At 44.5% G+C, this 10,715-nt stretch overlaps 2 protein-coding genes across 4 annotated transcripts; both read right to left on the bottom strand.

Annotated features, from left to right (window-relative positions):
* Nucleotides 1–1,410: 1,410 nt before the first annotated feature.
* On the bottom strand, nucleotides 1,411–1,973 carry Htd2 (hydroxyacyl-thioester dehydratase type 2). Its single transcript, XM_027387726.2, has one exon. The coding sequence runs from the start codon at nucleotides 1,942–1,944 to the stop codon at nucleotides 1,426–1,428; it is 519 nt and encodes a 172-aa protein (XP_027243527.1). The 5' UTR covers nucleotides 1,945–1,973; the 3' UTR covers nucleotides 1,411–1,425.
* A 24-nt stretch (nucleotides 1,974–1,997) lies between these two features.
* Nucleotides 1,998–7,991, bottom strand: Rpp14 (ribonuclease P/MRP subunit p14). 3 transcript variants are annotated; one of them, XM_027387727.2, is made up of 6 exons: nucleotides 7,728–7,991; nucleotides 5,418–5,505; nucleotides 5,240–5,324; nucleotides 3,032–3,108; nucleotides 2,529–2,607; nucleotides 1,998–2,115 (listed from the first exon to the last, which is right to left on the bottom strand). In XM_027387727.2, the coding sequence occupies exons 1-6, from the start codon at nucleotides 7,786–7,788 to the stop codon at nucleotides 2,059–2,061; spliced, it is 447 nt and encodes a 148-aa protein (XP_027243528.1). In that variant the 5' UTR covers nucleotides 7,789–7,991; the 3' UTR covers nucleotides 1,998–2,058. The 3 variants fall into 3 exon arrangements, with proteins under 3 accessions (XP_027243528.1, XP_027243529.1, XP_027243530.1); XM_027387728.2 differs by having other exon boundaries at nucleotides 7,764–7,990; XM_027387729.2 differs by lacking the exon at nucleotides 7,728–7,991 and adding an exon at nucleotides 7,566–7,710.
* Between the last annotated feature and the right edge of the window lie 2,724 nt (nucleotides 7,992–10,715).

The following is a 10,715-nucleotide window of genomic DNA, read 5'->3' as shown; positions in this document are numbered from 1 at the left end:
ATCTTATCAGAGTAACACCTGGCTGACCTTTGGCCTCCACATGCACAAAGCACACACACACACACACAAATACACACAAATACACACACAACACACACACACACACATAACACTGGGGATGCAGAGGCAGGTGGCTCTCTATGAGTTCCAGACCAGCCTGGTCTACAAGAGCTAGTTCCAGGACAGGCTCAAAAAAGCTACCTCACTCATAGAAGGCCAGGGTGAGAGGATAATATTGGCTATTGACCCTCTCCTTAATTCTATGTTTCTATTATTTCCAACAATTCTGCATCATATTAGTTTACATAACTGAGTCAAAGCTGCTTGCAAATCCCTCTCCAATAACAGCAAAAACCTCAAGTCACAGAAGGTTGAAGTTGATGGCATTTTTTTTTTTTTTTTTTGACAGTTCTCTTTATACAGCCAAGGCTGTCCTGGAACTTGCTGTGCACACTAGGCTGGCCTTGAGCTCCATCTCCCTCTGCCTCCCAAGTAGGGAGTAAAGGTGTGTGCTACCACACCCAGCACAAGATACGGCTTGGGGTAAATAGTAATGGATTATAACCCTAGTCCAGAAATTACTGGGAAAGGGTTTAAGAATATTTAATGGTAAAGAGCAGGTATTCAAAGATGACCCTACTTCCATCACTACTGATATTAACTAAGTTTATGGTGGTATAAATTCAGTAAGAAACTTCCTCAACACAGGTATGGGTAGGTGTTATCAAAATCAAATATAACTATGTTTTAAATTCTGAAAGTAAAGCATGCGGATAGCTTTCTCATTTTTTAAAAAAAGATTTTATTTATTTATTATGTATACAACATTCTGCTTCCATGTGTATCTGCACATCAGGAGAGGGCACCAGATCTCATAATGGATAATTGTGAGCCACCATGTGGTTGCTGGGAATTGAACTCAGGACCTCTGGAAGAGCAATTGGTGCTCTTAACCTCTGAGCCATCTCTCCTGCCCCAGCTTTCTCATTTTTTAAATATCATTTTATTATTGCTGTATTTGTGTGGCTGTTTTGCCTGCGTGTATGTCTGTGCACTATGTGAATGTGGTTTCTGCAGAGCCCAGAAGATGGTGCTGGATCCCCTGACTGTGGAGTGCTACGAATTAAACCCAGATTCTCTGGAAGAGCAGCCAATGGTCCCAACTGCTGAGCCATTCCTCCAGCTGCTCTCAATCGTTTATAATTGGGAAAAAAGCCCAAACCTCCACAGATGAAACCTTGTACATACTTAAGTCTTGGTAGAGCAGAAAGCCAGTCGAGAAAGTAGACACTGAAACAAACTGTGTGCTTGTTCCCCCCTTCCCCACATGGCTTCCAGGTATACCAGACACTCCTTAATGAAGAACAACGTCCCACTTCCTCAGATGTCGTAATAACAAGAACACAGGAGTTTGAACATACAACTTTAAATTTGTATTTTAGTATCAGGAGCTTCTGGGACCATAACTTTAACCCAACCTTCCATAACTGTCTTTTTACTCTCTATTACACAGCAGGACACTGCAACAACAGCAACAAACTGCTTCAGCCTTTTCACTTCTGCAGATGCTAAAACCACTTCTCCAATATATAAAGGGGCTGGAAATTTAATTTCCTGGGAAAGAAACACACAGCCTGGCCCTGGCATTTTAGTACCCAGGAGAGCAGAAATAAGTCCACTTATCAAAACTCCATGCACAATTGTCTTTCCAAACTTGGTGTGTTTTGCATAATCTTCACTTATATGCAAAGGATTGATATCTCCTGTAAGCTCTGAGAAAGTAGCTACATCCTGCTGTGTGAAGGCTCTGCTGAGCTCAGCACGGTCTCCAACTCGTGTGTGCACATGCTGAAAGCACCGCCCTGTTGGTACCAGGCAATTTAGCCACAGTCTCCTCTGAAGCCCACTCCACCAGAGATGATGGCCAGAAATCACAGAGAACATCTTCGGTATCTCCAAATGTCATCAATAGGGGCTTTAGCCTGCTTCTTTTTTCAGTCTATGTAGACATCAAAAGATACTGTTCAGAGTGGGAAGTTTCTGGAACTTTAAGAGTATTCAACCCAACACTTGTTCCCTGCTATTACCAGATAATGCAAGGAGAAAGGGAGACACCTACAAAAGAAGAAAAGGTTAGTTCAAACTGTGTGGGAACAACAAGCAACACAAGAAACACGTGTTTTACAGGATGCACAATGCAGCAGTCACATTTTAAGGCACATTCTGAAGGGAGCACTGGCTGAACAAGTACTCGTAAGCCTGGAAACAGTTTGCTAAGACAACACTGCACGTAGCACTCAATGGGAAGCCTTTACCACACATTCCAAGTTTGACTTCCAAACATCTCCTTTGTGACCTAAAATCGGACCACTTTGCCTCAGTCTCTTTTAGAAGCAGTGGTATTCTGGGTTTGCCCTTGCTCGATGTTAAGTCTGTTTGCTTTACTCAAGGCAAAACTGAGATACACACCCAGATCACATCACCATAGTGCTCAGTCCTCCGAGAAATTATGAAGGAAAAGCCTTTACCTGAATCACTCTGAAGGCACACTTCTTGTTTTTATAGGTTCCAAACAAGGTCAAAGAGCTCCACAATTTAGCCAGACCACTGCATAAAGATCAAGAAAGCATAAATAAAGATTTCTGCTGCTAACAGCTCCCTAGTACTTTTTGCTTGTGGCTTTCTAGAAAGTTAAAAACAGACAACCCACAGAAGCCTCATTTAAATAAAACAGAAATCTTAGAAGAACGTATCGCTGAAAGAACAAATTGAGTCCCCAAGAATCTAAAATGCACACATTTCTGACTTTAAAACAACAATCATCAACTGGGAAACTGGCTGCGATCAAACCACAGATTTTCTCTTATCTCAAGTATAATCCAGGTAGAGGACTGTTCATATGAATTCCAGTGTAAATGCCTCAAAGGTGCTCAGGGTTCCCAGCCATGCACTCTCATCCTAGAAACATCTTCACTGTGCTATCCCACCACTCTCTCTGCCCTATAATTCCAGAGCTGTTTAACTGCCATACCTGCTGCATACTCTCAAGATGGCTGACAAAGTCTTCTCTTCATAGGTTAGGATGTCCACAGGTAAAGCAGCACCGACCTATGTATGGAACAATACCATTAGCAGACTCCTGTCATTTCTCATTCAATTACAGTACTAGTACTCTCATGTGCCTGCTAAGAATATTCCTATCCTTCTTCATACCTCCTTACCTTTGAATCTGTGTTTAGAGTGTTCCTTCTCCAGCTGTTGAGACTGGTCAGTGGGTAAAGGTGTCTGGCACAAACCCTGATAACCTGAGCTTGATCCCATAGTTCATTCCCCAGAACCCACATGGTGAAAGAAGAGAACTAACTCCCAAACGTGCACACAGGCATATACATACCTGTGTATACCCTCCCACAGTTTTTAAAAAAGCTCCTTCCCACTGGGTAAGTGGTGTTGCACATGCCTTTAATCCCAGCACTTGGGAGGCAGAGGCAGGCAGATCTCTAAGTTCAAGGCCAGCCTGGTCTACAGAGTGAGTTCCAGGACTGCCAGAGCTACACACAGAGAAACCCTGTCTCCAGAAAAAAAATCAAAACAACAACAACAAAAGCAGCTCCTTCCCATATTCACAAGATTAGGCTCAGTCTAACTGGGCTCTTTCTTATACAAGACTTCACACTTTGCTCTCCATACCCTCTCCTTCTTGTCACTAACAAGACTGATAGATAGCCCAAGAGATAGAGGCCATGTCTTACAGCTCTGTCTCCTGAAACTACATTTTTTTTAATAGCATATAGAAATTGCAGGTTTTGTTTTATAATTTGTTGCAATCTACAGGGAAGTTCATGTACTCTTCCCTCAGGCTCCCCCAAAACAGCATCTTATATAACCTGGTACCTGATCAAAGCCAGGTAACTGGTATTAATACAATTCAGAATGTACTTAGAGTTGACACCATGTGTGCACATTTATATTTATACGTGTGTAATTTTTTCACACAGGTGATTTTTTTCCCGGTTTTTTCGAGACGGGGTTTCTCTGTGGCTTTGTGGCTGTCCTGGAACTAGTTCTGTAGACCCGGCTGGTCTCGAACTCACAGAGCTCCACCTGCCTCTGCCTCCCAACACACAGGAGATTTCTTCAGGATACCTAGACATAGGGGTGTGGGGGGGCCTTGGTCCTGCCTCAACAAGATGATGGGACAGACTTAACAGATTTTCTAGGTGAGGCCTTACCCTCTCTGACAAGCAGATGGGAGGTGGGGTGGGTGGAAGTGGGGGGGGGAAGACGGGGGAGTGGGAGGAGATGAGGGCAGGGAGGGGGAACAGAGATTGGAATGTAAAAACTAATTATTTATTTTTATGTGTGTTTTCCCCACATGTACACGTGTCCTAGCATGTACATGTACCAGCGGTCTATTGCTCACACACATATGTATATGTATCTATATATGAGCACTATATATGAGCCACTGCACATGTGTGGAGGTGAAAGAAAATTCTCAAGAGTCTGCTCTTTCCTTCCACCATGTGGGTTCCAGGAACTGAACTCAGGACATCTTGCCATCCCTCACACTGCTTTATAAAGAGACCTTCTCACTCAAGTGTGATAGCTCCCATATAAACCCTTCATCTTTACAAAGATGGGCAATGATATTACCAATCTAGACTATAATTTGATAGCTGTGCAAAAACAAACCGTGGCCTACCAGGTTCCTTGTCAATACAGGGCACACTGGAATAACCTACCAGAACTCATTATTTCTGAAAGTTGGCTTTTGCAAATTCCAGTATACCTTTAAAAGATGATATTTCTGTGTTTCTTACAAAGTACTCTTCTAGGCCAGGAGTGGTGTTGCTTACCTTTAAGCCCAGTGCTTGGGAGGCAGAAGTAGGTGGTTCTGTGAATTCAAGGCTAGCCTGTTCTATAGAGCAAACTGCAGGACAACCAGGGATATACAGAGAACTTTTCTCAAACAAACAACAAAGTTTTCTTCATTTTAAAAAAGTATGTAGACAGGCTGACTTCCAACGGCTATGTAGAGGAGGTTTACCTTGAATTCTTATTCTACTTTCACTTACCAGGGGTAGAATCACAGATGCTAGAATTATGATAGGTGTGTGCCCAAGTGACAGGTATGACCCATCATTTCACCACTGGGCTAGATATACTCTTAGTCCCTTTTCTAGAATGTCTTATGAAAACCTAAAGAATCTTACTTAATCTGCCAAGTAACTCATACCTCCCCAAACAGGTCCTTCAGGGCTGAAACAAGCAGTTGTTTGAATTGGGCTGTATTCAGTCCAACTCCGTGTTCTTGAAACTCTCTGGAAAAAAAAATATTAAAAAGAGAAATTATCATATTAAACTCCATGCTTTTCAGATTGGGGTGGGGGGAAACATTATAAGACTGAACTTACAAGCAGACTTTCATGTAGTGGTACTCCGAGGGGCTCTTGTAAACTAGTCTTTCATATGCTGTAGCTGGCATCTTCAAACATGGAGTTCCTACAAGGAGTCAAGAGCGCTCATAATTACCAGATACACCTTATTATTATTAGTAGTAGTATTGTGTTTTTAAATTGAGAAAGACTTGTTATATAGCTAAGGCTAGCCTTGAACTGATCCTCCTGCCTTTCTCTAGGAAGGACAGAGATCACCAGCTAGAATGTCAGCACATCCAGCCTATTTGACTTTTAAAGACTTATTATAGTACTTTATGTAACCCTGGTTAGACAATGGTGGTGGTTAATGGTCACATGACAATGCATATTTCCTTAATGACCAAAAGAAAGTTAAAATGACACACTGTATATTTTACTCTTTTTAAGGGCACTTGCTGCTCTTGTAGAGAAGCCAGGCTGGGTTTCCAGTACCCACAGGGTCTGTACTCCAGTTCCAGAGGATCCAACACCCTCCTCTGGCCTTCCTAGGCACTGCAACAACATGGTGCATAAATACAAATGCAGGCAAATCCTCCATACAATTAAATAAAAATAAACTAACCTTTAAAATGATGACTTAAAGAGTCACTTTGTATAGTCTTAAGCTCTCAGAGTAAAATCTAGTATCGTCCTCAGTAGTTTGGCATCATACTCAACAGGTTCAAGATGTATACCTCTTACAGTCACTGTTGATACCTTTTTCTGATTGCAGGGATGTTGCTAGCAAGTTACTTGGTTTTGATCTTCTGCCCCCCTCTCTAATCTATATGGCTGCTGTGAACGTGTTAAACCACATCACAGCTAGGTGGTGATGCTAAATGCCCTTAATCCCAACACTCAGGAGGCAGAGGCAGGTGGATCTCTGAGAGTTCCAGCCAGCCTACTACAGATCCATGACAGCATGACAACCAGGGCTACCCACAGAGACCTGTCCTGAACCATCACCACTCCACCCCCCCCAAAAAAAAACAACAAAACCCAAAATGCCTCATATCACAACTCTGCTCAGACGTAGTGATGCTTCTGATTTTATGCAGAGTAGGGTGGAAATCTTTGAGGTCCTGCTTTGACCTCATGTACAGTCAGGGACAGCAAGAGAGAGGAACCAAGAGGACAAAAGAGAAACAAAAGAGGGTGTGAATAATCAAGAGAACCAAGAGGGCCGGTGTTGCTGGCACACACCTTTAATCTCAGCACTCGGCAGGCAGATCTCTGTGACTTCGAGGCCAGCCTGGTCTACAGAGCTAGTTCCAGGACAGCCTCCAAAGCCACAGAGAAACCCTGTCTTGAAAAACCAAAAAGAGAAAAAAAAAAAAAAAAAAAAAGAGAAGCAAGAGGAAGAGAAGAACCAAGAGAGCTGAGTTAATAATCAAATAGCTGAGTTACACAGGAACGAAAAGCTGGGCCTGAGGTGGTTAGGGGAGGGAGCAGGACTTGTCAGCCAGAATAACTGTAATAGGTACTTGTGAGCAGGGACTGAGGGGGCCTAGCATAGCCCTTGATATGCTAATAAGCACCACAGTCATAGGTTAAAAGAGGAGCCCAGTGAACCTTTAGCCAGAGGTAAGTGGAGAATGACTCAACTGTCTTAAATTCCAGAGGGAATGGCAGCTTTTGTCTAAGTGCCAGACCGGAGAAAAGGAATTCCTCTGGGGGTGGGGGTGGTATTCGAGACAGAGTGTGTAACAGACTTCTGACTGTCCAGGAACTCACTCTGTAGAGCAGGCTGGTCTCGAACTCATAGTGATCCATCTGCCTCTGCCTCCCGAGAGCTGGGATTAAAGGCGTGCACCACCACTACCCAGAGAACAGGAATCTTGTGAGACCTAACACTCTAGGCTTCCTCCTCCTCTTGGCCTCGGCTAAGACTAGTTTCTCTGCAACCCAGAAGCCGGTAGCCACGTGTCTCACACTTCCTAGCCTCCTTCATCTTACTCAATGCGTTCCACGGCTCAATCTGATCTACGATGGCGCCAACCCCTCCTTGCCCAGTCCTTGCAACCCTTAAATTCTAACAGAACTACAGAATATCTAATCTCCACTTCCTTCCTCCTGCCTCTCACAACGCCTGTACTCCGAAAAACAATGTTTAGTCCCTATGGCTTCTACCGGATTCAAACGTGCCTTGCACATTGAAGCACACGAAACACAACTCTGGGACTCATGGGAGCAAAGCAGCCGTGGAAGAAGCCCGGCCCCCTACTGCTCTAAGAGTTATGCGGTTTGCAATCTTGCTCGACAACAACCGCCATCTACTTGGCGCCCACCACGAGGGGAGTGCGCTACCTTCAACCTTCCCCGCCGTCTGGAACCCGGACCGACCTGCCAGCCGCACCGCCTCGCGCATGCGCACCCGCACAGGCCGCGGGCCGTTAAGAGGCTCCGGCGGCGCTGGATCGGCCGCGTCCCTGTCTCCTGCGCGCTGCTAGAACCGGGCGCGGGTCGGAGTTCCCACGCAGCAGCCCAAGTCTGGGCCTGCAAATGTGATGTGTTTACATTTGCCTCCGCCCCGCACCTCCCCACAGACGCGACGCGCAAGCGGAAGTGACATCACTGCTCGGCGTCGGCCCCCTAGACGGTGGCATGGTCCTCAGCCGGGCTGAGGTCGATGGGTTCAGCGCCCCCTGGCGCCCATTTCCGGAACTTGCATTTGTGGCATGTTTTTTAGGCGCTAGCAATCTTCGTGGTCATTTATCTCTACATTCATTTGCAACAGTTTATATCAAACATCTCCTCTCTTAGATTATTTTCCTTGTTTTTTTCTTCTTTCGCTGTGCCAGGGATCAAAACCACCGCTTCATCTATGCTAAGCAAGTCCTCCACCACTAAGCTAAATCTAAGCCTTGTCCTCTTCAAGAACATCTCTCAGGCACCAGACAAGATCCACTGTCAGTGGCCCTTTATGGCTCCTATCACACAGTTCTGTCTTGACATGGAAAGATCTAGCTGCTCCTGTATCCAGATGTAAGTTATTCCACTTTTGATTTACTCACCAAGAGTTTGTTCTGAATTCACTATGTGCTAGCCGCCATTCTGGGCGGTGGGAGCTCAGGAGCATAAGGTATAGTCCCTCTCTATGTGTGACATATAGTGTGTATTTAATAGTAACAATAGCAAATTAATATTACTTGGTGCCAGGCATTGTACAAAAGATTTTACCTAAGTTATCTAATGGAACCCTCAAACAACCTTGGGGTAGCTATTATCCCAATAGGGAAAGGTTAAATTATCTGCCCCCACCCCATCATGATTACAAGTGGTATTACAGATTATCTGCTTTGGCCAGTAATGTCCAGACTACACCATCTTAAACCAGCTGGAGTCTGAGGTGATCTCTGTGTGTGGGGACTTGTGTGATGGCTTATCACTGCCTTGTATGCCTTGGTACCAGCGGTCACTCAGCTTGTACTTACTAAAAATGTTTTTGATTTGGCCTGAGCTAGACATGGCAGTGGGCATAAAATGTATGCCTTGCACAGCCAATCCTGTGCCTAGGCCAGTTGGGGCCTTCTCTATAACTGAGAAAAGAACCTAATATTTGTTGTTTCCTAAAACTCTGTCATTCTTGTCTTGGCCATGCTCTGTAGTCATGTGGCTTCTGCTCCTTCCCCCTCAGGGGGGACAGGACTTGTTTCAGATGGGGAATAAATGGAGGAAACTAACACTGACACTAGATAGTGACATTTTCTTTCTCAAAAAAAAGTTTGGATTTTGGAAGTTGCCAGAACTGGCTTGGAATCCAGTTCTTCACTTCTTGTACAGATAGATCATCACCAACTTCCTTGAGGAGTTGTAAGAAACTCTTTTGGCAGTAGAAGGAATTAGGTGTCTTGTAAGAAGCTGGTGCATATTTAACAGACACTATGAATTATGAGTCTGAAATAGCTCTCTTAGGTTATCAGTCACCTTCAAAGTATCTATGTTTAATTATACATACCAAGTCAGTTTCCATCTGGTCACATACACTTGGTGACATGCAGGATTTCGTGGAAAATCTTTATCTTTTAACTCAACCACTACAGCTCTCAGTCCATCCTATTTCACTTACCATTAATTTGTGTGTGTGTGTGTGGGGGTGTGTGTGTGTGTGTGTGTGTGTGTGTGTGTGTGTGTGTGTGTGTGTGTGTGTGTTTTGGTTTTTCAAGACAGGGTTTCTCTGTGTAGCTTTGGAGCCTATCCTGGCATTCACTCTGGAGACCAGGCTGGCCTCAAACTCACAGAGCTCCACCTGCCTCTGCCTCCCGAGTGCTGGGATTTTTTTTAAAGATTTTATTTATTTATTATGTATACAACATTCTACTTCCATATATATCTGCACACCAGAAGAGGGCACCAGATCTCATTACAGATGGTTGTGAGCCACCATGTGGTTGCTGGGAATTGAACTCAGGACCTCTGGAAGAGCAGCCGGTGCTTTCAACTTCTGAGCCATCTCTCCAGCCCACCGAGTGCTGTGATTAAAGGCATGTGCCACCAACGCCCGGCATGTTTAACTTTCTATCGTGGTGTCTCATACATGTTTGTAAGCCTTCCTCAGCCCTTCCCAAAACACACAAGTAAGTACACGGTTACTTGTCTTATGCAGGGTTACTATTACTGTGATGAAACACCATGACCAAAGGCAAGTTGGGGAGGAAAGGGTTTATTTAGCTTACACTTCCACACCATAGTCCATCACTGAAGAAAGTCAGGATAGGAACTCAAATAGGGCAGGAACCTGGAGGCAGGAGCTGATGCAGAGGCCATGGAGTAGTTCTGCTTACTGGCTTACTCAATCTGTTTTCTTATAGTACCCAGGACCACCAGTGCAAGGATGGCACCACCCACAATGGGCTGGGTCCTCCCCCATAAATCTCTAATTAGCTCTACAGACTAGCCTACAGCCAGATCTTTTTTGTTTTATTTTTTGAGACAAGGTTTCTCTATATAACAGCTCTGCTGTCCTGGAACTTGATTTATAGACCAGACTGGCCTCAAAGTCACAGAGATCCGCCTGCCTCTGCTCCTGAGTGCTGGGATTAAAGGTGAACACCACCGCCACGGCCCAGTTTACAGCCCAATCTTATAGAGGTATTTTCTCAATCGAGATTTCCTCCTGTTTCCTGTGATTATAGCTTGTGTCAAGCTGACATAAATCTAGCCAGCAGAGTGTTTTGATGGTAGGCATCCTGGCATTGTTCCAGTGGAACTTTTTTTTTTTTTTAAATGGGCATTGGTGTTTTGCCTGCATGTATGTCTGTGTAAGAGTGCCAGATCCCCTGGAACTGGAGTCAC

The sequence above is a fragment of the Cricetulus griseus genome (assembly GCF_003668045.3).
Source record: "Cricetulus griseus strain 17A/GY chromosome 1 unlocalized genomic scaffold, alternate assembly CriGri-PICRH-1.0 chr1_1, whole genome shotgun sequence".
Lineage (NCBI taxonomy): Eukaryota > Metazoa > Chordata > Mammalia > Rodentia > Cricetidae > Cricetulus > Cricetulus griseus.
The sequence above is the reverse complement of the archived record's forward strand: the minus strand, read 5'-3'. Positions and strand labels throughout refer to the sequence as shown.